At 41.0% G+C, this 27,846-nt stretch overlaps 1 protein-coding gene across 7 annotated transcripts in view; it reads right to left on the bottom strand.

Annotated features, from left to right (window-relative positions):
* Positions 1-11,162: 11,162 nt before the first annotated feature.
* The window catches only part of Oma1 (OMA1 zinc metallopeptidase), a 52,799-nt gene continuing 36,115 nt past the window's right edge, over positions 11,163-27,846 (bottom strand). For 3 of the 7 annotated variants that reach the window (XM_087548130.1, XM_087548129.1, XM_087548131.1), the window contains exons 8-9: positions 26,023-26,172; positions 11,169-11,621 (exon numbers count right to left, since the gene is read on the bottom strand). In XM_087548130.1, coding sequence (XP_087404256.1) covers positions 11,409-11,621; positions 26,023-26,172 — 363 coding nt within the window. In that variant the 3' untranslated portion in view covers positions 11,169-11,408. 7 annotated transcript variants of the gene reach the window in all.

The raw sequence follows: 27,846 nt of genomic DNA, 5'->3' as shown, positions 1-27,846 counted from the left end.
TCGCCTATGTATTTGCTGTATTCTAGCTGTGTCTCTCAGGAGAGATCTACATCCGGCTCCTGTCAGCCTGCACTTCTTTGCTTCATCCATCTTATCTAGTTTGGTGGCTGTATATGTATGGGCCACATGTGGGGCAGGCTCTGAATGGGTGTTCCTTCTGCCTCTGTTCTAAACTTTGCCTCCCTATTCCCTGCCAAGGGTATTCTTGTTCCCTTTTTAAAGAAGGAGTGAAGCATTCACATTTTGATCATCCGTCTTGAGTTTCATGTGTTCTGTGCATCTAGGGTAACTCAAGCATTTGGGCTAATAGCCACTTATGAATGAGTGCATACCATGTGTGTTTTTCTGTGATTGGGTTACCTCACTCAGGATGTTTTTTTTCAGTTCCATCCATTTGCCTATGAATTTCATAAAGTCATTGTTTTTGATAGCTGAGTAATATTCCATTGTGTAGATGTACCACATTTTCTGTATCCATTCCTCTGTTGAAGGGCATCTGGGTTCTTTCCAGCTTCTGGCTATTATAAATAAGGCTGCTATGAACATAGTGGAGCACGTGTCTTTTTTATATGTTGGGGCATATTTTGGATATATGCCCAAAAGAGGTACAGCTGGGTCCTCAGGTAGTTCAATGTCCAATTTTTTGAGGAACCTCCACTCTTTTTAACAAGCACAGATGCTTTGTCTGGACCTTCCTTGTCTGTAACATTAACCTTGCTTGCATTCTTTTCCCCACCAAACTATACATTTCCCCTATCTTCCTGCTTTGAATTCTCATTTAAAACATCTCTAAATCAGTGAGCAGCAATCAGGAAACAGCCTGAATATTACTGTCTTGAAATTTTCTCCCTGTAACAAGGTAATCTGTTTCTACTGAACTGAGGCTCATAGAATGTAGCCATTCTTTGCCCAAATGTAATGTGAATGTCCTCTGATCAAGTTCTCACTAGTATCCCTGTCCCTCCCTGAAACAACAACTCCGTTTTCTGCATTTTCTCAGCATTCTGGTCTTCCCACTAGACTAATATGCTAAACTCTGCCTACATATCTAAGCTGTATCTACTCCACGCCCATCAACTTTTCTGTATCCCACCTACAAACCAGTTCCAAAGGCCTGTGAATACATGCTCAAGTTTGTCACGGCAACGGTCTCAATCCTTGGTACCAAAAATTTGGTGTTAGTTTCTTTTCTAATTGCTGTGGCAAAATATCTGATGAAAACGACTTAGGGGAAAATGATTTATTTTGGTCCAAATTTAAGAAAGGACCGTCCATGGTGACTGGAAGGCATAGCAGCCTGAGTGTGAGGTAGCTGGTTGGTCACAGCTGGTCACATTGTGTCTACAGTCAAGAACCAGAAAAAGATGAATGCTGGTGCCCAGTTTGCTTTCTCCCCTTTTCCTGATGTAGTCAAGGATTCTGACCTGGGCTTGTGCCATCCACAGTCTAGTAATCCCTCTTCAGTTAAACCTCTCTGAAAACATACTTATGCTGTGCCCAGAGGCCTCTCCTAGGTGATTCAGGCAAGGTGACGATGAGAATTAACAATCACACCTCATCAAAGCACTGGCGCCCACTTCTGCACCTGTACCTCCAGCTCCCTAGAGGATCTTCGAGGAGGGCCTTAAACTGTACACTTTATCACTGTACTCGAATAACTGCGGCAGGAACTCTGTGATGTAAAAAGTCTTGTGTAGTTTGTTATGCTCATAAACACACAAGTAGCCTTCTCCCTGATACAGTGCCTCAAGAGAGAACTTCACATGAACCTGGCTCTGGCAATCAGTGAGTCAATGACTCCGGTTGCTCACAGACTTGTGAGTTTCAATTAAAATATCTGAAAAGAGGACAGCACCCAAGTCTTAAGTTACAGTGTAGACTTATTTAAAGAAAAATCTTATGTGGTAGTTTTTTTTTAAAGTAACAGACACAGAAACAGGAATTCATAGGTATCAGTCATTCCAACTTGGCCTCAGCTACACACAGCAGACCTATCACCCAAATATATAGCACTAAAGGACAGAGCCGCTCCCTTTCTGGCTATTCTGGAAAATAGTTACTTATGTTCTATCTGTCCTCCATCTTCTTCCCAGTCCATTTTCTCATCTACTGATTATTAAAACCACCATAAGCACACATCATTTCTCTACAGCCACTGTAGCCACAGGGAATTCAGAAATGAAGACAGTCTTCTTTTGTGGAGCTCCTGCTCCAGTGGGGGTCAGAGAGAGGGAGAGAGAATAGAGACTAATGTAAAAAGAAGTCATTGCTACTCCATGCAGTAAAGCCCACAGCAGACAAAAACTAAAGGGCTGGGGTATGACAACATGCATTCAAAATGTCCCCAACATATCCAACATCAAATCATTTCCCCATTTCTCATTAGAAGTAAATTGTATATGATTTAATATGTTTTTTATTCTGAAAAACTTCTGTCACATTAAAAAGCACAGGTACAATGAGCAATTGTGTGCCAACCATGTAGCACTGAGTACCAAACCTTTTACCATTACATACTCAGCGGTAGCCTCTCCCCTGAATTGGTGTTAATCTTCTCCATTGTATGTCTGCACTTTCATTAATATGTGTGTGTGTACAGCTGATACCCTGGTTAAGTTGTTAACACTTAACTATTAATACTGAACCGTGGCTAGTGTTCATTTTGTCCTTGAGATGTATTTGCATTAATCTCTAATTTATTCATTGTCTTGGCCATATTTTTATTTGGTTGCATTACAGCATTGGTCTGCTTTCACGATGAAAGTATTTGTTTTAGGTCAGAGAACCGCTACATCTGTCCTTTAGTATCTTCCGAGATGCAGTTATCAAGATGGAATCAGGTGTATCCAGCACCCGTTGGAGAAACTCTTACAAATAATGAAGGACTTGGGGAGGTGAGCTTCAGATCAAGTTGTGAGCCTGAGGTGTATGGGAAGAGGGTAGGGAAGAAGTACACACAAGGAGTTTCGAATGCTAAAGCTCTGTGACATGGCATCTCAGCCAAGCGCTGAGCTGTCTACAAGTAAACAATCCTTCATCACAATGACTGCTCAACGTCCACGCCCACCTCCAGTTGAAAGCCACTCAGAAGAAGCACTGGAGAGGACCAAAAGTGTGGTTGATGGGGCGTTCAGCAACCACAGCCCTACAGGAGGCCTCCTGAAGAGTGACCCTATCACGCCACTTCATAGCTGCCATACTGTGAGCAGAGAGGAAACAGAAATTTACTTTTCCTGGTGGTTTTCAGTCATTTGTCCCTTTGTTCATCCATCCATCCATCCATCCATCCATCTATCCATCTATTCATTCATTCATATATATATATATATATATACATATATATATATATACACATACACACATTTTAAGATGACTAGTTGGAGAAAGTTTGCAGAACAGTGTCATTAAAACTGAGTCATAATAATATGTCAGTCATCAGTTGTAGGAACAACACCAAGCAACCCAATTCTATCCATTTACTGGTTTCTCCATACAGCTCCACTACCAAGGATCTATGGTCAGGTGTAGGAATTTTATGGTAAAGGATTGAAATCAAACAGAGCTGCATTACATTGTCTCAGTCACTTAGCCACTACACAACCCGGACATGTCACTTTATTGATGGGCCTCACTTTTCTCATATGCGAAGCAAAGCTAATCAAACTTACCTCAGAGGTATTCTGTGAATATAAGAAGCCTGCCACACATAGTAGGTGTTTTCAAAATCAGCAGTTGCTTCCCATTGCACTGAGCCATTGTTAAGGACAAAAGAGTCTATTCTTGGAAGGGATCATTTTCCTCAAGCTGTGAAATGCCTAAAACCTTAAAGCTTTGGGTCTGTAAACTCCAGCTATCACAACTGGTGAATCACCAAACCTTCTCATTCACACTCATCGCTCTTGCTAAAGCAGCAGTTGTGATTAATCTCACTCCAGGACTAAATCGCTCCCAAGTGCTTCCAAGGCACTTGATAAAGAAGCTCTCTGATTTATAGCAAACACCATTATTGAGCAGTGGCAGAGAGAGGACATTGGGGGATTTGTCTTGCTAGAAACTCTGTCCATTGTAGTCATTTCTTCTACCTCCCTAGATAAGAGTTCAATTTATTTCAAAATAGATAGATGGCATCCTATGGATGTTTTTCCTTGTTCCCTTGCTGGGGTAGGAGGGGAAGAAGACTTGGAAAGTCTTCTAAACAAAGTCTATTAAGTATTTTTACTATGGGGAGTATTCTCCAGCTTACAAGGTGTGAGCATAAAGCTAAGGCACATAGTAGGTCACCAACACATACCTTTTGCAGGCAGTATGCCACCATCTCATTTACTCTTCACAGTGGGGCTGCAAAGTACATTGAGGCCATCTCCCGTTTGATGAGGAGAGCCAAGGTTTGCAGTGAGGACGTAGCTAATTTGGCACTTTAGTGGAGATCCACATCTGAAGCTTACATTCATGATGTCACTGCCCTCTGTGGTTGAGGAGCAGAGCCATCAGAACCATCTCCTCACATTTCAAATGCCTGAACACCATGCCATCATGATGAAACTCTGGTTTGCCAAGTCTGCAGCTGTGGGGAGTTGAATGAGAATACCCCAGAATGTTCATTAATTTAATCTAGTCAATGGATTGTTTAGGAAGGATTAGGAGACAAGGCCTTACTGGAGAATTACTAGAGGAGGTGTGTCACTGGGGGTGAACTTTAAGATTTCAATCAGGGTTTGCTCTCGGTGTCTCTATTTCTGTCTCTGTCTCTCTCTGTCTGTCTCTGTCTGTTTCTCTGTCTCTGTCTCTGTCTCTCCCTCCCTCCCTCCCTCCCTCCCTCCCTCTCTTTCTCATGCCTGTGTGTATGCTGCCATGCTCCCTGCCATGAAGGTCATGGGCTTGTGCTCTGAAACTGTAAGCAAAGCCCTAATCTAATGCTTGCTTCTCTAAGTCACATTGGTCATGGCGTCTGTTCACAGCAGTTGGAGAGTAACTAAGAGAGCATCTTCATTTCCTTCTCTTCTCTGAGCTCATTTGGCTCCACTCCAGAACACATTTATGGGGTGTTTGCCTGTCAGTCATAGGCTATCTTTATTTCCTTTGCCTTTAGAGCTTGAGTCTCTGTGCCAGCAACCCTGACAGATGGCTGTCTTGTCGTTACTTAGTTAAAATAACTAAAAATTCCCTCATTCTATCAAACTGCCCACTGTTGAGATTTTTTTTATTTGCTTGACCAGCACAGTTGTCCCTGGTATATAATTCCTGGACCTTGGACTGACCCTAGCAGAACAAGTGGCAAGAAGACCTTAGGCTTAGAGAGACATGTGTTGAAGCCTTCCCATCTACTAATATATGATATATGGCAATTAATTAATAACTTTTCCCTGGTTTTCTCAATGATATAATGAAACCGTATGACTGTTTGCTCATTCATATAAATACTCCTTTGTATAATGAAGAGAATAACCAAATAACAGCAGTATAAATAATGAAAATATTAAACATCTCATTCCATGAGATATTTACAAGAGTGGAAATACCAGTGCCAGCCCAGCCACTTAGTGATGTCCGGGCAGCATCTCATTGAACACAGAGATACAAACAAGATGAAAAGACACCTAGTCCATAGCTTCTCTTAAGAGTGAAGAAGAAAACACTGCCCCTGAAAAACATTTGCTTTGCTTTATTTCTGATTGGCCAGTCTAGCCACTCACTGATTCTAGACTAGTTACTAGCTGTGCTATGACTCGCTCCCTTGGGAAGAACACATTGTCACCTGGAAGTGCAATTTGCTGGAAGAGGAAGGGCTATTGACTAGTTTAGAAACACCCCGCATATCATCCATTTGTGTGTTCAAGAAGGTCCCAGACACATCTCACCTCATGTTAACTATTACCCATGACTACTAGTAGAATTGCTAGCAGGAAGTACCAGGGGGAACTTGTGCTCACCCTCAGTGACGTCTTTGAAAAGCCCACAAATGGGCTTGCCTTGCTGCATACCGCCATAGTGCTTTATTCACACCAGTCTCAATGAATAGTACTCTGGGTGAGTTCCAAACTTGTGTCAAACCACGGTACAAAACTTGTCACCCTTGGCCTAAGTTCTGGAGAGGAGAAAGGCAGTTTTGGTATCATCTGTACTCACATCATCTTCTCACCCTGTCCTTGGGTGTCAGTGGCCCAAACACAATGGTATTCTTAGTTTTGTATTATTTTTGTCACCAACATGTTTCATATGTCTCATATGGTCAGTCCTGTTTCTCAACCTAATGGGACATAAAAACACCACTGAAACTCACAAATGGGTGTGTCTATGAGGGGTTTCCCTAGAAAGGTTTAACCAAGGATGTAACACTCACTTTTGTAATGGAGCAGAACTCCATGGTTTGGGGTCCCAGACTGAATACAAAAGAAAAGTTGAGCTGTGCATCAGCACATCTGTCTGTCTCTGTCTCTCTGTCTGTCTCCATCTCTGTCTCTGTCTCCATCTCCATCTCCCTCTCTCTCTCTCTCCTTGTGCTTCCTGACTGGAGAAGCAATCTGACCAGCTGCCTCACACTCCTGCCTCCATGACTTCCCCACCATGGCAGACTGTATCCTCAAATCACATCTGGGAGCTAGACTAAAGTCTTTCCTTAAATTCCCTTTAGCAATAAGAAACGCAACTAATAAAAATGAAGTCATCAACAGTTTGGTTAACAAGAGAAATCGAAATTGGCCATGAGGGGTTGGGGATTTAGCTCAGTGGTAGAACGCTTGCCTAGCAAACGCAAGGCCCTGGGTTCGGTCCCCAGCTCCGAAAAAAAAAAAGAAAAAGAAAAAAAAAAAAAGAAGAAATTGGCCATGAGAACTGAACCTGTCTTTCTGGTGCCACTGAGGTGATCTCCACCTCTGCCGGGTTACTGAAAACAGTCCAGGGAGAACTCTACCAGTCGAGGATATGGAAACAGGTTGAAGATTACTTTAAGTTTCCTCTGGAGAGGAAAACAAAAACTATTGACCAGATTACATCATGACTTTATCTTGAAGTGAGCTTCCTTATACAAAAGACTGTCTTACATAGGTTTCTGGCAAGAAGGGGGTCTTCCCTTAGGCGTTGGCTCTAGACTTCTTCTGTAAATCATCTTTGAATGTAGGTAGAGCATAAGCCATGGGTGAGAAGCAAAGCAGGCCATAAACACTGATGGTGAGTTCCTTGCCAGGAACTTGCCTGCGTATAGCCCTGCTTCCCTCACTTGCTCCAGGAGGCAGGCGCCATAGGTCTCCAGCCTGTTCAGCACCACTTTACCCATCTTTCCACCCACCCCTACCACGGGTCTTTCTGATATCATGGAGCTATGAAAGCCTGAAATTGTACTACATGTGTGCCCCTCACTCATCTCCACTCCTAAATAGCCAGGCCACTGAGAAACCCTGGTTACACAGCAAGATGCTCCAGAAACTGAGGCACAGGGAGCCAAGTGTCAATAATAAATGAGAGCTGCGTCTCACCACTGCTAAAGAACTCTCTGGGCTCCAATAAAAACATGTTGGAAGGGGAGCAGCAAGGACGTTACTCTTTACAAGTATGAAAATGCTTGGGAGAGCTTCTTCTCCCCCACACATCATAGAGCAGTAAAATGAATGCTTTTAAATAAGGGAGAAGTGTTGGCCCTGCCGTCCAAAAGTGAGGGAATAGAAACACTTCCCATCCTTTCTGGCTTTATGAGGTCCACCAAGGGAGGTGGCAGTAGATGGATGAGAGGCAGGCTTTGGAATCAGAAGATGAGGGTTGGATTCACAGCTGTGCCATCAACAAACGAACAGTGCTGGACATGCGCTACTTAATACCTTCCAGTTTAGCATCCTAGATTTAAAAAAAAAAATGGAAGCAATACTGCTCTTCACAAGAATGTGGTACTACAGAAAGGACAATGGCTTATAAATCAGCAGCCTTTTCTTCCAACCCCAGCTCAGCTCTCCTCTTAGAGGGGACGCTAGACAACTTAGCCAGTTCCTGCAAGCTCGTTTCTTCCCTGAGTTGAGACTATTTATCCTTTCAGTCCCATAGGCTGGTTTCAAAGGCAGGATTCAAGTTAAAGCACACCTACATAGTTAAGCCACATATACAAATGCAAACTTACTGTTACAGCCATGTGACACTTAGTCTACATTATTATTGCTCAGATTAACTTTAAAAAAGAATTAGCTTCTGTCTTTGCCTGCTGAAAGAGACCAAACACAGCAGAGTTCACTGACCAACCTAGATGCACTGTGGCTGCAACCCTCCAACCCTGCAACATGATCTGTTTGAGTGCTGGAGACTACACCCATCCTCAGTCACAACGTTGGATGCAACATATGAGGTCCAAGACAATCAGGATGATCACAACTGCTATCACTGACTGCTTCAGGAAACAGTGTCGAGCCTGTGTTTCAATGGCTGTATAGGCAGTCACCCTTCATACTAATGAAACATGTAGCCCTGAGAGTTGCTGCCAGCCATCTAGATATCATCCGAGCCAGAGCTCGGAAAAACTGAAGAAAATGAGCCATTTTGATGACATCATGATGCTATGTATTAAACTGTACCCCAAACTAGTATCTTCTGGGAATGTTTCTTGATAGAATTTGAGTTTGTCTGTTCTTAATAGAAAACAAATTGTTCCTTATCTATTAACAGTTTAATCCAAAGAACTTTTCATTATCCTTCTAAACTTCAGTTTCTTGATCCACAGTGGGAATGGGTATGGTATTCATCTATCCTATATGGCGTTCAGTGAGGTCCAACAGTGCTTTTAGCACTGCACTTAGTGCAAAGTGATCATCAATAAAAGTAGTGTGAACTGTATGGTGCTCAGAACTCTAGCCTATACTGAGTGCTTCATGGGCATCTCTCATTGACCTGTTTTAGAGTCTGAGGATTTACTGTGCCACTTTACCAGTGAAGAAATGAGAAAATTTCTTGAGACTCACAGGTACTTCTTGGGTATCAGGCAGAAACTTCACAAAGTATGGTTCCTTCTCCTTTAAAAATAATCTTTTGAACAAATTATTTATATTGATCATATAATGGAAATAAAATCTTAGCTGGATGCCTATAATGTGCCAAGCACTATTAGGTATAAACATACAGTGGTCATCACATACATCTGGATTATAGGAGAAGTTAGGTTAAGTTTGTGCCTGGGATCTACTGTGTTCATGATGCTGACAGCTGAGTTAACTGCCCAGCATCTACATTCACAGGGAAAGCAAGGACAGTAACACAAGTTACGATGAAAACAACACAGCCCTGAGGAACCTGACTGCATCTTATAGTCCACTGCCATGTAATCTCTCCTGAGAGACGCCGCGACATCCTAGATGAAATCCAATGTTTCTCTGATTTTATAGCTTAAATGTATACCAAACTTAAATGTATACCAAAAGTCGACATTACCTTTAATTTATCCACGTTCTTTCTGACAACTTGTGTGTAATTTCTAAGAAGTCTGAACAGTACAATTAGCTTTTCCAGGGAGACAGAAGAAAAGCTAAGACTGGGGACTGTGGTATACTACATTTTAGAAACTTTTCAGGGAAATCAAATGGTATGCTTAACTGTTTACCTGTGGATGTTACTCTCCAAACATCTTTACACATTATGGGGTACCTCTTACAAAACTTTCCAGAAGTATGAAGAATGGCAACACAGGTTATAGCTACTGTGAAACTCCTCTTACGACTGTTGCTTTGTGCACAGAACAAGAAATACTTTATAAACAAGACATAAGCTGGAGAGATGGCTCAGCAGTTAAGAGCACCCGACTGCTCTTCCAGAGGTCCTGAGTTCAACCACATGGTGGCTCACAACCATCTGTAAAGAGATCCGATGCCCTCTTCTGGTGTGTCTGAAGACAGCTGCAGTGTACTTATATAAACAAGACATAAACTGACTCAAACCTATCTTCTTGACAACTAAGAATCAGGATACATCCCAAATGAGACTTCACCAGCTTTAGTGGTGAGGGAGCTGCTGTGCCGCTTTGCCTTACCCCAAGGTGTTCATAAAGATTGACAGAAGGATCTAAGACAACTTAGAAAGCCATCTTGCAGACAACAAAGTTCTCTCTGATTTTATACTTATATGATGTTCACCTGTATGGAGGCTAACAGATAATCGAGAATGCAATTTGCTCCTTGTCCTTTTATAGCTTTGCCTTTGGTACCCAAGAGTTGTACAAATGGGTAAACTGGACTAGAGACATGATTTTGTTGTTTCTTGGTAAGTGGACATATTATCAAGCCTCTCCAGGCCCATGTATAAACATAAAATGAAAATCAAACTTACCTCTTATGATTTTGGAATAACTGAAATAAAAAGGGCTTGGCCTGGGGGCTGGAGAGATGGCTCAGTAGTTAAGAACACTTGAAGCTCATTCAGAAGACCCAGGTCCAGTTCTCAGAACCCACATCAGGTAGACCACTACCACCAGCTCTAAGGATTGAATACCCTTTCTGGCCTCCATGGATATCACATGAAGCTGCATATATTTCCCACTCATAGACATAATTAAAAGTAAAACAAATCTTTTAAGGCCTCAGCCCATAGCAGTTACTCATAAAAAGTATTTTCTTGCACTTCTAATTCTCTAACAAAGTATCTATTTACCATCTTTTAAGAAAACCATCCCTCTAAAAGATGAAACCTATGTTCACCAATTTGAGAGTACAAATAAAACTGCCCAAATAACTCACACTTTAAAACTTTCCTTCCATTCCTACACAACATGATCATCAATTCTGGCTTCCCTGGATATGTGCCTTGACACCTTCCCTATGCGTCCGGTAGCACCTGGCTGCTGTCAGCTAGTTAGTGAGAAGCTTGAGGGCAGCCTGCTCCTGTCTCCCAGGTGACACCCTCGGTGGGAACATCCCAATACCCACATCACCATGACATTAAGACCAACCTCCTTCCTGCTGTACTCTCTGCTGCTCACTCTGTCACCTGGACCACCAGGGGCACTTTCTGTGCCTCTGAACAGAACCGGCCTCCACACCACCCGCAACTATTCCCCAAGAATTCCCCCTCAGGTGCCCCTCTCCACACTCCCTGACACCCCAGCGCAGTCCACCACTTTCAGACTCCAAAGCCCACTTTAGGCTGAGCAGGAAGTTCTTTACAGTAATCACTACAAACTAAAACAAGAGTGGAAGACAGTGAAATGCGTAACATCGATTTATTCTGTGACGTTGTCCTCGTTGGCAGTATTTTAAAGTAGATTAAAACACATCAATATTTCATGAAAGATAAAAATCTAGAAAAATCCGGATATTATCTGTAATATACATGATTTGATCTTTGAACATCCATTTTTTTCCTTGAAAACATCGTTTTTGAGAGTTGCATAAGAATGAAAAGGCTCACTGTGCTCCTCACGGAACCCAAGATTCATTCGGTTCAGTTCAACCTGCAGTTCTTTTCCCAAGTGCGTATGTCAGTGGTATCTGTTCCTGCTTCTGAATGGGCAGAGCATCCGGTTTCTGCTTTTTGACAGTGATGTTTAGGTCCTCTTTCTCGGAGTCTTCAAGTAAATGTTTCACAGTAAGTCTGAACAGTAACCGAGGGTCTGGTCCAGAGAGTGGTGGGCAATTACAGACCTCCCGAAGTTTGAGAGCCTACAAAGAAACAACAGCGCAGTTCCTCACACGGTCTGCATGAGACAACCAAAAGTAAAAGAACATTTCTGTACATTCGAACAGAAGTTAGCTCAAGTCTAATGCAGGCAGAAGCGGCACAGGTAAGTGTGTATTCACTTTCCATGAGCTGACCCATAACCATCACTTTCACACAGCTGGTGTGTGTGCCATAGCCACATGGTGGTGTAAACAAGTCTCAGAGAGCGAACAGTCCCAGTCGCCCTTAGCAGATCCTAAGAACAGCATCAGATCAACGGGGCTCTGAAGAGTGCAAGAGAGTTTTTTTTTTTCAACACAAGGAAAATGACAGAATGTCCATGTCTGGGCTGAAGGAAACCAACAACAAAGCTGCTCACAGCTGTGACCTTCTAGGGTGAAGCAGCTGCTAATGACAGAGAAGGAGCTGAAAATCAAGATCACACCAATTTTTAACTCTTAGGAGAATAAATGTTGTGGGGAAGAGAAGAATAATTGTAACTCACTGTGGAAGTCAGTTGTAACTGGTGTTTATAGTTTAAAATACCAAATTTTGAATCAACCCAAATTGCAATTTAATCATTTGGGGAAGAAGATAGCAGTGTGTGTGTGTGTGTGTGTGTGTGTGTGTGTGTGTGTGTGTGTGTGTGTGAATGGGGTTTGACAGTGGTGAGAAGAAAGCCTGATCTAGTTCTCTGCAGTGGAAAATAAATAGAAGGCTTAAAACTGGCACATTAGGAAACAGCAACATAAGCATGTAATTTACATATGCTGGGAAAACCCAAAACAGCATAGAGTCTCTGTGGAAACAGGGCAGGGTAGAGACTTCTCCAGTAAGCAGCCCCAAGAGCAACCTAGCCCTGTTCCGGACAAGGAGAAAGAAAGATAAACAGACATGATGTTTCAGGACAGAGAGAAACTCTATCTACTAGAAAGCTGGATAGTGCATGTCCAAGCCTACAGACTGCACACCAAGGCTGAACCTGGTGTGGAAGTAAATGCCTATAACAGAATCACTTAAGAAGTAGACTCAGAATTTCAGAGTTATCGTCAGCTATAGAATGAGTCTGAGGCCAGCCTGGACTAGACAAGGTCCCATCTCAAATGTTCTTTAAATATATACTTAAGATTTCACAAAAAAATAAACCTCTTATTTTTAAAGTAGAGTTAGCTGGAAGTAAAAAGGTTGAAATTTTGCTCTTGCCGAGTGTGCTTTTACGCTAATGAGTTTTGAACAGCTTCTTTGAACGGACTTTCTACTGAACACACGCACTTTGAATATGTGTGAGCTGCTTCCTTAATCACCAGAAAAACTGCATTCTTCATAGAGATTTTCTATCACTGTTTCCTCATGTGTGGATTGTTCCTCTCAAGAAAAATTATATTATAGGTCATATGTGTATATATATGTATATATGTATGTATATATATGTATACACACACACACACATCTATATTATACAAAATCTTCTGAATTTCTAGATTTTGGGCTTTCTTCCTCTGTGTTTCATTACATTTCATATATTCATCTTTTCCCTTTAATAAATTCAAATCTATCCTATTAAATAAATCTTCACATTCTTTCAAAAGTAAGACCTTTTCCCATGTGCAACTAGAATATGCCTTCCATGGCCCTTTATTTTCTATCTGACTCAATGCATTGCATATAAAGGCTACTTCATAAATGCAGGCTGGATTCTAATATTATGACTCATAATAATCATTTTAATAAATGACATAAAAATATTATGAAGAGCTACATTTTTTGAGAAAATAGAAAGATAATCCAATAGCAAGAATATACGGTTCAGAGAATCCTGGGGAAGGCTAGTGTCAAACCAGCCAGCTTTAAAGATCCCAACAGTTGGGAGAGCCACGGGCAGCTACTACTCATTCTGTTCCTTACTCTGCACCAGTAATTTACAAATATTATCTAAGCATGTGTCATCATGCAAACTACTTTTTATTCAAGTGTCAAGAGGTGAGGCGGGAAGAGGATGTCAGGGCCTTACCCACAGACACACAGGTTCATAAAGCACAACTTTGAAGAAAGGGTCTGCTAGTCTAACAATGTATGGAGAAAAGCAAAGGTTAGACCTTCCCAAAGTAAGGTCACGTGGGCAGAATTAAAGCAAAGATCCCCCTCCCCCACAAGCTCACCACTATTCCTACACTGCCACTTCCTGTGGGCATGTTCTTCTCATGCTGGCCATACTCTCCTCCAGCCAGTATCACCTAAGCAGTGCTTACACAGATGGCTGCAAAGTGCCCTGTCTTTAGCTGTTACTTATTATTACCCTAGATGCTAGTGTTGTTTAAGTATTCACTAGGCATCTCAGAAGTGTGGGCGCTACCAGGAATACCACAGAGAACAGGGGCCATGTATTTCAAGGTAGAAGACAGTCAATCAACAGTAAACAAGATCATTCTAGTTTGAACAGGGAGAATGACTGCATGGGAGACAGGCTATCTGACACTGAGGAACCAGAAAACTCTTCTTTGGAGAACTGATGCCTGGATCAGAGAAATCCACAACTGGAGAGTCTGCAAGGAAGAAACAGGCCTTGTGTGAAATGACCAGAATGAAGGAAAACCTTGGATCAAGACAGTTATTAGCCAGAAGGACAGTGCCAAGCCTGTGACTGGAAGACGATGGGACTGTGCTCGTTAGGTTTTGTCATCTTGCCAGAGTCACCGTGGAAGAGGTAACCTCAAATGTGGAATTATATCCATCACATTAGCCTGTAAGTATCTGCAGCGCACTTTTGTGAATAAGGACTGATAAGAGAAGGTCCAGCTGACTGTGGACAGAACCATTCTTACACTCTTGATCCTGGGTTATATAAGAAAGCAAGCTGAACCAGCCATGATGAGCAAGCTAGTAAGCAGACCCACCGCTGCTTCAGTCCTTAATTTTCGATTCCTGTCATGGTTCCTTTTAGTGATAGCTGTGACCTGTAAGCTAACGAAACCCACGCCTCCCTGAAACTGGCTTGGTCAATGTTTCATCGATGCAACAGAAAGTAGCTTCAACAGGGTAGATTCTTATTCTACACTACATGAAGAAACAGCAGAAGGTTTTAGGCAAGAAAATAATATTTAAGAGATCATTTTGTTTATATGGTTAAAAAAAGGCCATTGACAGAATCAATGAGCCAGGGTGCCTGAAACTGGAGAGCTGCAGGAACTAGGAGAGATGATGGTGGCTTGTCCTAGGTAGTGGCCATGGTGAAGGACCACAGAGGTTCCGAATGCACAGTAGAGAAGCCTACAGACCGACATGGACAGGATGCAGAGGAGTATGGAAGAGGGGAATAGCAATGGTTCCCCTTTCATGTGCCTTTGAGATGCCACCTCTGAATGGGAGAACAATTTAGTTGCTTGTTGTAAATAGTAATTGTGATACAGCCCTGCCTTGTTTGCTGATTAATGATCCCAGTTCATAAATTCTTAAAGACATTTTAATCAAATTGTTGAAACAAAATCATCTGTGCTCATAAAATGAATCAGATAGTTGATGTCCCTTTTTATATTTTGATGCTAGGATTAATTAGTCACTAAGTAATTGTTCTTTGTGTCTGTGGACAGAGACTGGAGTAAAACCACACTGTGACTTGGAGCCTTCACTTGGCTAATTTACTAGGGCTCTACAAGTCTCTAAAATAAATTTTTATTTAACTTATTGACATCTTACCTCTTTCCAAAGTTAGCCTAAGGAGGTTCATTGTAGTTTACTGCAGTTCTTAGAGTTAGCTGAACCTAATATATCAGTCTATACATAAACATACATACATACAACACACATTGTTTGAAACCAGACTTCATGTCTACATACACATTTTACTTCTGATTTTAACCTGAATAACTAATATCATATGGCTAAAAAAATCACCAAATATTTGCCTTTTTGTTATTTTAAAATTAATAATAATGGGAATTCTATTTGCCCACGGGAATGGAAGCAGCTGCTTACGGCCCTATGAGTAGAGCTGCTCGACAGCTAGTTATGTTTCTTATTGACTATATGCTTATTGATACGCATCAAAATGGCTGCAGGATGGCTAAAGAGTGGTAAGGAGCGAAGGGGTGGGACAGGAGACAGGAGAGAGAACAGGTAGATGAATCCTTTCCTGAGGCTTAGGGGTCTGCTGACAGAAGGAAGATCACATCAAGAACTGAGTCTGCCAGAGGAAACCATTTTCTGAAACCTAACAATACCTTGCAAGGTTTGAGGAATGCTAAAGCAAACATTTTTTTTGTTGTTGTTGTTCTGCACAGTCCCTTGGACTCAGCAGAATTTATGAGCAACCTACTTGGTGGCAGACCCCATCACTGGGTTTGCTAAATCCAGCCTCACTCCCTCAGCAGAGCTTCACTTGGCACAGACACGCCCTTCCACCTGCAAGTCTATACAACTGCCTTCGGATTTAATGGGCTTTCATCTAATATAGCGAATTATTTTACATTATGGTTGTTAAATTACCCTTTATACTACTCATAACATTTTAGCATTTTCCTCATTAATTAATGTTTTAAATAAATATTTAGGTAGGTTCACTAAATATTTATATGATAAGCTGAAGAGATGGGTCAGCAGTTAAGAGCACTGACTGCTCTTCCAGAGGTCCTGAGTTCAATTCCCAGCAACTACGCAGTGGCTCACAACCATCTGTGATGGGATCTGATGCCCTCTGCTGGCCCATAGGTGTACATACAGATGGCACACTCATACACATAAAATAAATAAATATTAAAAAGTTATTTATATGAATCAGGATTATACTCCTCAAAAATGTTTATCTTGCAAATAATTTATTTCTTTTCAAAAACTACAATGTAAGCTGAAGTCTAACTAGTTTTTGAAACGGCCAACAGTTAGGAAGTATAAGTAACCGAGAATTTTCAGTAAATGAACAAAGGCTAAAAGGCCTGCTCTGACATAGGCAAGTTGCTCCCAGGAACGAGAAGGAAGGGCAAGGTTTTTGAACAAAACTTTCTATAGTCAACACCTACCACCAGAAGCATGAGGAAGTCCTAGCTCCCTAGGCAATGTGGCACAGGCCTATGACTGCAGCACTCAGAACACAGAGTTCAGAGAACTGCCTCAAGATCAGGGTCAGCCTCCTTCCCCTACACAGCAAAGTTCCAAAAAAACAAAGCTAACAGAAATGATGCAGTCTTGCAGTCTGCCCAACACGGATGAATCTGAAAGGCACAGTGTGGTCTCACACGGGGATCTAATAAAGCAGCTCACAGAAGCTGAGGGCAGTGACTGCCAGGGTAGTGAAGAGACGGGGAGAGGCTAGTCAGAGCATGACACTTCAGTGAGGTGAAAGAAGAAAGTTCTGTGTGCCACTGTGCAGCAGACGCCACCACCAGTAACAGTGCACACTTGAAACTGTCAAGAGTGAGGGCTCGGGCTGTCACCCTCTAAAACTGTAAGATCTGCTTGTTAGCTTGACCTGACCATTCCACGATGTGTACAAACATCACACACCATGTTGTAGCCCATAAACAATATTTCAAAAGGTTAAAAGGAATAAGCAATGAGCACACATGTATTTTTTTAAGGCACTGGCTGCATTTGTTTCCAGTAACAACTAAATATGAACCAACTGCTAGCACACACTGGGATTTTTCTACATGCTACACATCAAGTAAAACAGAAATTATTTATCCATAAAATATAAATGATGACTAAATAAAAGAAAAGGAAAAGGACCAGAGGGCTTGCTGATTAGATTAAAAGCTTCTGCTGAAAACAGAAAGCAAATATTGGTGCAAGGGCAGGATGGGGGGTCACCTCCATGTTAAACATGTATCTTTACTCTTTCTTGCCTTATCCTTCCGAGCAATTCTTTTCTAATGGTCATATTTCAGCCATAAATGTTGTTTTTTAAGGGTTTAGACAATGTTACTGTCAGGCTTTCTGGCTTCATATGATTCAGAGGCCGATTCAATTACAGTAGCTGCTGTTCACTTCCTCAACACTCCATGCCAGACAAAATGAGATTTAGTAAGGTGAACAGTGTATGTTTTCACACATAGCCAACAATGACATTTCATGGTAATTCCTAACACTTACATTCTGTGCTCATGAGATGCACAATATTAATGATTTATTCATTTGTTTTATCCAATTACAAATGCATAAGAATGATTTACACATGAGTTCAACTTCCCAGCTGCCTGAAAGTTTAAAGGATTAAAAATAAAATGAGGTTAAAATTAATGCATTTACAGCCTGCTACCAAGTGACTCTCATGCCTAGAGATGGAATGTTGTTTACAATTAAAATACTTAGAAACAAATTCCATTCAAATTATTATTATAATTATATAACCTTAAACAACAATTCCAGATTAAATGTTTTCAGCTCTGTGATCACTGCCCACCCTCCGTGCCCTCATGAACAGCAACAGCAGTGAAAAGGAAAACAGTAAAAACAGAAAAAAAATCATTTGAAGGCTTCTGATTTCAAAATAAACCTTTCAACGAAATTTGTTATTCACAGTAATTCATATTTTATAAAATACTTAAATAAGGTATTTCTTTCAAGGACAAATTATGATGTACATAAACTCAAAGTCTAAACAGCATAACTGTAATTCTGAAGCCCACGCTATGAAACATCAACAGGTTGGCTCAACATCTGTTCTTCAGTTTTTCACTCAAGTTGTTATGGTAACCAAAATATGTGGAGTGTGTTTCCTAAATCTAACTGATTATTTCAAGTAAATAAAATTATATCATATCAGCTTATCAACAACAAATAATATTATTACTACAAACCTATATTTATCATTTTCAAATACTAGTGGATCACACGATTATATTTACGCATGTTGCTTTTTCCCAGAATTATTATAAAAAATACTAAGGATATTTTTTCCTAATTTGGGGGTCCTATATCTATTTAAAAATAAAATAAGAAGCTATCATAGGGACAGATGCCTTTGATCCCAGCACTTAGAAGGCAGAGGGAAGAAAACAGATCTCTGAGTTTGAGGCCAGCCTGGTCTACAGAGTGAGTTCCAGGACAGCCAGACTACATAGAGGAACCCTTTATTAAAAACAAAACCAAAAAACAAAACAAGAAAGGAAGCAGCTTATTCTCTGAACAATATGCCATTCCAAATTCCTCCAAAATAAAGTGAGAGCTCAACTCAGGACATCTCCAGTCTCTGCCCAGACTCTCCACAGCACCTCATCCCTGAGCAAAGTCAGAGCGCTCACTGGGACCTCTTTCTCTAGTCATCCCAGTTTGTTGTTCACTTGTTCTCTGTCACCACCTCCAGTTTTGCTGTAGGATGCTGGAATTATAGACCATGCTCAGTTTTACAAAGGGTCTGGAGATCCAAACTCATGATCCACTGAACTCTCCCCAAGCCTAGCCATTCCATTTTCAACTGCTTTCCCAACAGCCCTCCCATCTTTGCTCATACTGTAGTTGTACAACCACGACTGAATTATTTTTCCCAGAAATTCCTACCTTGAAGCCTTAACCCCCAACACACACAAATTTTGGGAGAGAGTCTACAAGAAGGTAATTAAGGATAAAATGGGTCCTCCTTATCCACTGGACTAGTGTCCTAACAAAGACAGACTGGAGAGAGCCTCCACCTTCTATCTCCCCTACCGTCCATCTCCTTCACTAGAGAACAAGCTTGAGGAAGATGTGGGACTCTCTGAAGCTGCACAACAAAACCTACAACATAGTAAGTGAGTCGACATCTGTTGAATGTGTAACACATTTAAATCTTTAACGTTGAAAAGTTATAGTAAGAAGTATATTTTATGATGGCATTCAAAGAATCTGATAAAATACTTATAATCCCTAGCACATAAAATTAAAAATTAAAGTCACCAATATTGATGTTCCTATCACAGAGCCACACAGTCTTGCTTTCTTGGTCTACTCCCCATACATTTGATCCACAGCAGGCTCTGTCCTTCTCCCTACAACTAAGCAGAAGGTTCCTATGTAGGATAAACTCCGCCCTTCCCCTGGTTGTCTACTCAGTTCCTAGGTGAACTTGTCAGTTTCTCACTTCGCCACTGGAGGGCAAACTCTGAAAGCCTCTGGGTCTGCTAAAGCCAGTTTGCGCTCCAATGCTGTGGACCTTAGAAATGCACAGAGTGTCTGACTAGCCACATGTTGGGGTCAGAAGCCATTAGTAAATTCAACCCTGGACTCGCTTTAGAAATAAAAACATCCTTAGTAAATGATTGTGTTAAGAATGTAGTCTTTCGTGGCATGTAGACTCACATCTTACATACATTGCTACTGTCTTCCATTACAGAAATCAGGCCTAGGAGAGAGGCACATTCCAATCTTTACGACTGTGTGTTCTAATTAACAGTATACCCTGTACTAACTATCATTCTCACTTCAACCACTGAATTATTCCCAAAGTTGTAGTAGAGTTTTATTGCTTTCAAATTGAATTTAATCACTTGGGGGGAAAATATAAGAAATTTACCTGCAGTTTTCAAATTAAATTTCTGAACTGGGATGGTTTATTTTTAGAAAAGAAAAAAAAAACCTGCCCAGGTTTCCTTCCTCACTGGCTCCCAAATAACATTTGCTTCTCCAGCCATGTTCCCTCTAACCAACTTGTGACTATTTCACAGGCCTCCCTGAAGCACATTTATTTTACCTGTCTGAAGATTCTCAGTGACTTGGTAAAAAGACAACTTCAGAATTTAGGGTAGGCTAGCTAGTAAAATTTGTTATCTAGTTTAAACAAGCCACAGCATCTAGAATTGCACTGAATTAAAAAGAAAAGAACTTCTGTGTGTCATGACCTTAGAGACAAGCCATGGCCTCCCAAGGGCATCTAATGCCCGGGTTCTCACTGGCCTCGGTAGAATCAACAACTGGTGAGACACATATACTGAGGAATCACTGCAGATTATACCACGTAAACCTCAGTGCTAGTTTTGCTATATTTTTCCTTCATGTTAAGGACCTAAATAAGATCTGATTCAGATAAAAAGTATTAATCAAATAAAGTCTGTGCCTTTTAAACCCACATCAACTTGATATTCTTATAAAATGAGGCCTTTGGTTGTGATCAGGTCATGAAAGTCGACCTATCAATGGAAACAATGCCTTATTTAAAGATGCTCTTATTAAAAGTCCTAGCATAGTTGTCCATGAGTGTACTCCAACACTGGGGAAACTGAGGTAGGAAGAGTTTAAGTTCAAGACCACCTTCAGCTCTTAAAACACAACAATATATAAAGGATGGATGGATGAGTGGATGGAGGATGGATGGATGGATGGATGGATGGATGGATGGATGGATGGATGGACAAACTCACTCTAGAGACCTCACTTCGTAACTCACCACATAAAGTTATACTGGAGACAGGCATCTATAAACTGAAAAGTGGATCCTTACAAGATACCAAGTTTGATCTAAGATTTCCCAGTTTCTAAATTTAGAAACAAATTCACACTGTTTCTAAGCCACTCAGGGATGGAAATGCAGATCAGTTGGTAGAATTCCTGACTAGCATACACAAAGCCTGAGTTGTATCTCCAAGATTGTACAAAACCGGGTATAATAATTCAGGTCTATACTGTCAGCACTTGAGAGTTTGAGGTCAGCCTCAGCTACACAAAAGTCTGTAGCTGGCTGAGGCTCATAAAGACTGTCTCAGACAAACAAACATGACATCTAGAGTCCTCACCAGATATGGGGAGCACACCACACCTTTAACCCCAGAACTTGGGAGGTAAAGGCAAAAGCATGAGGAGATCTGTGAATTCCTGGTCAGGCTTGTCAATATAGTAAATTCCAAGTTAGCCAGGACTTTGTAGTGTGACTATGGCTCAAAAAAAGAAAAGAAAAGGTACTTTCTCCAAAATTGACCATAAAATTGGTCAAAATACGGGCCTCAACAGGTACAGAAAGATAGAAATAATCCCATGCATGCTATCAGACCACCATGGCCTAAAGCTGATCTTCAATAACCATAAGGGAAGAATGCCCACATATACGTGGAAATTGAACAGTGCTCTACTCAACGATAATCTGGTCAAAGAAGAAATAAAGAAAGAAATTGAAGACTTCTTAGAATTTAATGAAAATGAAGGTACAACATACCCAAACTTATGGGACACAATGAAAGCTGTGCTAAGAGGAAAACTTATAGCTCTGAGTACCTGCAGAAAGAAACAGGAGAGACCATATGTCACCAGCTTGATAGCACACCTAAAAGCTCTAGAACAAAAAGAAGCAAATACACCCAGGAGGAGTAGAAGGCAGGAAATAATCAAACTCAGAGCTGAAATCAACCAAGTAGAAACAAAAAGGACCATAGAAAGAATCAACAGAACCAAAAGTTGGTTCTTTGAGAAAATCAACAAGATAGATAAACCCTTAGCCAGACTAACTAGAGGACACAGAGAGTGTATCCAAATTAACAAAATCAGAAATGAAAAGGGAGACATAACTACAGATTCAGAGGAAATTCAAAAAAATCATCAGATCTTACTATAAAACCCTATATTCAACAAAACTTGAAAATCTGCAGGAAATGGACAATTTCCTAGACAGATACCAGGTACCGAAGTTAAATCAGGAACAGATAAACCAGTTAAACAACCCCATAACTCCTAAGGAAATAGAAGCAGTCATTAAAGGCCTCCCAACCAAAAAGAGCCCAGGTCCAGAGGGGTTTAGTGCAGAATTCTATCAGACCTTCATAGAAGACCTCATACCAATATTATCCAAACTATTCCACAAAATTGAAACAGATGGAGCCCTACCGAATTCCTTCTATGAAGCCACAATTACTCTTATACCTAAACCACACAAAGACCCAACAAAGAAAGAGAACTTCAGACCAATTTCCCTTATGAATATCGACGCAAAAATACTCAATAAAATTCTGGCAAACCGAATCCAAGAGCACATCAAAACAATCATCCACCATGATCAAGTAGGCTTCATCCCAGGCATGCAGGGATGGTTTAATATACGGAAAACCATCAACGTGATCCATTATATAAACAAACTGAAAGAACAAAACCACATGATCATTTCATTAGATGCTGAGAAAGCATTTGACAAAATTCAACACCCCTTCATGATAAAAGTCCTGGAAAGAATAAGAATTCAAGGCCCATACCTAAACATAGTAAAAGCCATATACAACAAACAAGTTGCTAACATTAAACTAAATGGAGAGAAACTTGAAGCAATCCCACTAAAATCAGGGACTAGACAAGGTTGCCCACTCGCTCCCTACTTATTCAATATAGTTCTTAAAGTTCTAGCCAGAGCAATCAGACAACAAAAGGAGGTCAAGGGGATACAGATCGGAAAAGAAGAAGTCAAAATATCACTATTTGCAGATGATATGATAGTATATTTAAGTGATCCCAAAAGTTCCACCAGAGAACTACTAAACCTGATAAACAACTTCAGCAAAATGGCTGGGTATAAAATTAACTCAAATAAATCAGTAGCCTTCCTCTACACAAAAGAGAAACAAGCCGAGAAAGAAATTAGGGAAACGACACCCTTCATAATAGACCCAAATAATATAAAGTACCTCGGTGTGACTTTAACCAAGCAAGTAAAAGATTTGTACAATAAGAACTTCAAGACACTGAAGAAGGAAATTGAAGAAGACCTCAGAAGATGGAAAGATCTCCCATGCTCATGGATTGGCAGGATTAATATAGTAAAAATGGCCATTTTACCAAAAGCAATCTACAGATTCAATGCAATCCCCATCAAAATACCAATCCAATTCTTCAAAGAGTTAGACAGAACAATTTGCAAATTCATCTGGAAAAACAAAAAACCCAGGATAGCTAAAGCTATCCTCAACAATAAAAGGACTTCAGGGGGAATCACTATCCCTGAACTCAAGCAGTATTACAGAGCAATAGTGATAAAAACTGCATGGTATTGGTACAGAGACAGACAGATAGACCAATGGAACAGAATTGAAGACCCAGAAATGAATCCACACACCTATGGGCACTTGATTTTTGACAAAGGAGCCAAAACCATCCAATGGAAAAAAGATAGCATTTTCAGCAAATGGTGCTGGTTCAACTGGAGGTCAACATGTAGAAGAATGCAGATCGATCCATGCTTATCACCCTGTACAAAGCTTAAGTCCAAGTGGATCAAGGACCTCCACATCAAACCAGATACACTCAAACTAATAGAAGAAAAACTAGGGCAGCATCTCGAACACACGGGCACTGGAAAAAATTTCCTGAACAAAACACCAATGGCTTATGCTCTAAGATCAAGAATCGACAAATGGGATCTCATAAAACTGCAAAGCTTCTGTAAGGCAAAGGACACTGTGGTTAGGACAAAACGGCAACCAACAGATTGGGAAAAGATCTTTACCAATCCTACAACAGATAGAGGCCTTATATCCAAAATATACAAAGAACTCAAGAAGTCAGACCGCAGGGAGACAAATAACCCTATTAAAAAATGGGGTTCAGAGATAAACAAAGAATTCACAGCTGAGGAATGCCGAATGGCTGAGAAACACCTAAAGAAATGTTCAACATCTTTAGTCATAAGGGAAATGCAAATCAAAACAACCCTGAGATTTCACCTCACACCAGTGAGAATGGCTAAGATCAAAAACTCAGGTGACAACAAATGCTGGCGAGGATGTGGAGAAAGAGGAACACTCCTCCATTGTTGGTAGGATTGCAGACTGGTACAACCATTCTGGAAATCAGTCTGGAGGTTCCTCAGAAAATTGGACATTGAACTACCTGAGGATCCAGCTATACCTCTGTTGGGCATATACCCACAAGATGCCCCAACATATAAAAAAGACACATGCTCCACTATGTTCATAGCAGCCTTATTTATAATAGCCAGAAGCTGGAAAGAACCCAGATGCCCTTCAACAGAGGAATGGATACAGAAAATGTGGTACATCTACACAATGGAATATTACTCAGCTATCAAAAACAATGCCTTTATGAAATTCATAGACAAATGGTTGGAACTGGAAAATATCATCCTGAGTGAGGTAACCCAATCACAGAAAAACATACATGGTATGCACTCATTGATAAGTGGCTATTAGCCCAAATGCTTGAATTACCCTAGACACACAGAACACATGAAACTCAAGAAGGATGACCAAAATGTGAATGCTTCACTCCTTCTTTAAAAGGGGAACAAGAATACCCTTGGCAGGGAATAGAGAGGCAAAGATTAAAACAGACACAGAAGGAACACCCATTCAGAGCCTGCCCCACATGTGGCCCATACATATACAGCCACCCAATTAGACAAGATGGATGAAGCAAAGAAGTGCAGGCCGACAGGAGCTGGATATAGATCTCTCCTGAGAGACACAGCGAGAATACAGCAAATACAGAGGCGAATGCCAGCAGCAAACCACTGAACTGAGAATAGGACCCCCGTTGAAGGAATCAGAGAAAGAACTTGAAGAGCTTGAAGGGGTTCGAGACCCCTTATGAACAAAAATGCCAAGCAACCAGAGCTTCCAGGGACTAAGCCACTACCTAAAGACTATACATGGACTGACCCTGGACTTTGACCTCATAGGTAGCAATGAATATCCTAGTAAGAGCACCAGTGGAAGGGGAAGCCCTTGGTCCTAAGACTGAACCCCCAGTGAACGTGATTGTTGGGGGAAGGGCAGCAATGGGGGAAGGATAGGGAGGGGAACACCCATAAAGAAGGGGAGGGAGGTTAGGGGGATGTTGGCCCAGAAACCGGGAAAGGGAATAACACTCGAAATGTAAATAAGAAATACTTAAGTTAATAAAAAAAAGAAAAGAAAAAAGAAAAGAAACCAAAGAGTTAATGCCCATTTATCCCAAAACCAAAAGTTAAGAGAAAACAAAATAAGAGCACATTATGATCAATATACTGAAAAAAATGCCTAAAGTTGTCTTCTTTTATGTTTTTGCTATTTTTTTCCTTTGAGATAGGATCTCATGTCTTAAGAGGTCTCATGACAAACTCCCTGTGGAGCCAGGGGTGTCCTTGAACTCTTGATTTTCCTGTCCTCACCTCCCAAGCACTGGTATTACTGGTGTGCATCACCACACCAGTCCTACAGATGCAATACAGGGTTTCCTGAATGCTAGGCAAGCACTCAGCAAGTGAACCACAGATCCGGGCCATCTCAAGTTTTAAGACATTATAAAGTTGGTTACAAAGTCAAGGCATGAGAGTTGGACCTTACACTGAGGAAGCTCAGCTGTACATAGCAATTCACTGCCCAAGACTTGTGGGTAAACAGGACTTTCCTTTTTGGCCCAACTCTGTGAACCAATAGTAGGTAATTAGAGAAACCAAAGTAACTGCATACTAAAATTCTCTTTTTCTATACCAAAGACGTAACAGCATTAGCCGGGTTAGCTCACCTGTGGTATGAGTCTGTCCAAGTACTCAGCTCGGTTCCCGTGAGAAGGATGTGTTGATAGCCACTCTGGCAACTTGGGGTAGCCATGAAGGCTCTCTGAGAACTCCATCTGCTGCCAAAACACTGAACTAGCTCTTACGTCCACACATGCCTAAACACAGAGTTAATAAAACACACAATGAGTTCAGTTACTTCAACTTTAAAAAAATTAACTCAGACAGGTATTCAAATGACTAAGGAGGCAAATCAAAGGGAAGAGGAGGTAGGTAGGGGAGAGAGGAGGAGAGAAAGGGAAAGGGAAAAAGAGATAAGAAGAAATTAAGTTTACTTTATGTCACTACATATTTCAAAATCACTCTAATTTTCTATCACCATTGTAACAAAAAAGTAGTATATGTTCACTACTTAAAGAATAAACCCTCGAGCTGGAAATTAAACTCAGCAGTGGAGTAACAGGCCTAACGCACTAGGCTCTGGCTTTGATCCCAGTCCTGCAAAACAGAAGGAGGAAGAAAGTGCAGTCCAAACAATGCTGCACCCCAGCAGCACAGCTCAAACAATGCTGCACCCCAGCAGCACAGCTCAAACAATGCTGCACCCCAGCAGCACAGCTCAAACAATGCTGCACCCCAGCAGCACAGCTCAAACAATGCTGCACCCCAGCAGCACAGCTCAAACAATGCTGCACCCCAGCAGCACAGCTCAAACAATGCTGCACCCCAGCAGCACAGCTCAAACAATGCTGCACCCCAGCAGCACAGCCCACCTTCCTGACCGCCACCTGCAAACATCTTCATAAGTCAGCTGACATTAGAAGCATGTATGAGGGAGAAATCTCCCAGATAAATTAATGTTATTAACTTCACTGAAACTTTTACACTGAATGATACAATTAGAAAATGTTTAATAAATGTAAAGAAAATAAGTAGTGTGTATCAAGCTGTCCAATTTTCTCAATTACCTAAGAAAAATATTTTTAGCCCATTCAAAACAAATTATTTTTATGGATCTAGTGGAGAAGGGGACATAATTCCATCACTAACTCATATATACACATGTTACATATACACTTAAATACACAGAGCACTGTAGAAGGCTACTTCAGAACTGTTAACAGGAGTTGTCCTAGTAGTTTAACTCAAGTGTCTGAGGTGGGAAGGAAGCAAAGGTTTAATCCTGAACTATATTAAAGTGTTTCTAATAATTCTTTTTAAATCCTCCATAAGAGGACTTAGAGGTTTTTAGAAGTCTGTTGAATTTTCTTCACATCTTAATTTACTCTTCCTATGAATACTGGGAAACGAATGCTTACATTTTCTATTTTACCTTTAAATAAATTAAGGGCAAAATTCTATCAGATTGGCCAAAGTGTGGAAATAAAAAGCCCTAAATAATGTGACTGTGATACCCAAAAGACAAGAAAAATGCCACATGCTGCGCTGCTAGTACGTTGTCGACCTGACATGGCTAGAGTCATTTAGGGAAAAGGAACCAGTCCCAAAAGAAAGAGAAGTGAGAAAATGTCCCGGACAAACTGGCCTGTGGGGCACTGTCTTGGTTAATGATTAATATAGGGACACCCCATGGGCTGGTGGTCCTCGGTTCTATAGGAAGCAGACTGAGCAAGCCATGTGAAGCAAGCCAATAAGCAGTACCCTCCACACCCCCACATCAGCTCCAGGTTTGCGTTCCCGCCCTGACTTCCCTCAGTGATAGACTCTTTCTGGAAGTGCAGGATGAAGTAAACCTTTCTTTCCCAGGTTGCTTTTGCCAATGATGTTTTAACACAGCAACAGAAACCTAACCAAGATACATGGTCACTAGC

The sequence above is a fragment of the Rattus norvegicus genome, chromosome 5 (genome assembly GCF_021556685.1).
Source record: "Rattus norvegicus strain SHRSP/BbbUtx chromosome 5, alternate assembly SHRSP_T2T, whole genome shotgun sequence".
NCBI classification, from domain to species: Eukaryota; Metazoa; Chordata; class Mammalia; order Rodentia; family Muridae; genus Rattus; species Rattus norvegicus.
Note: the sequence above shows the minus strand (reverse complement) of the source record. Positions and strands in the feature narration are given on the sequence as shown.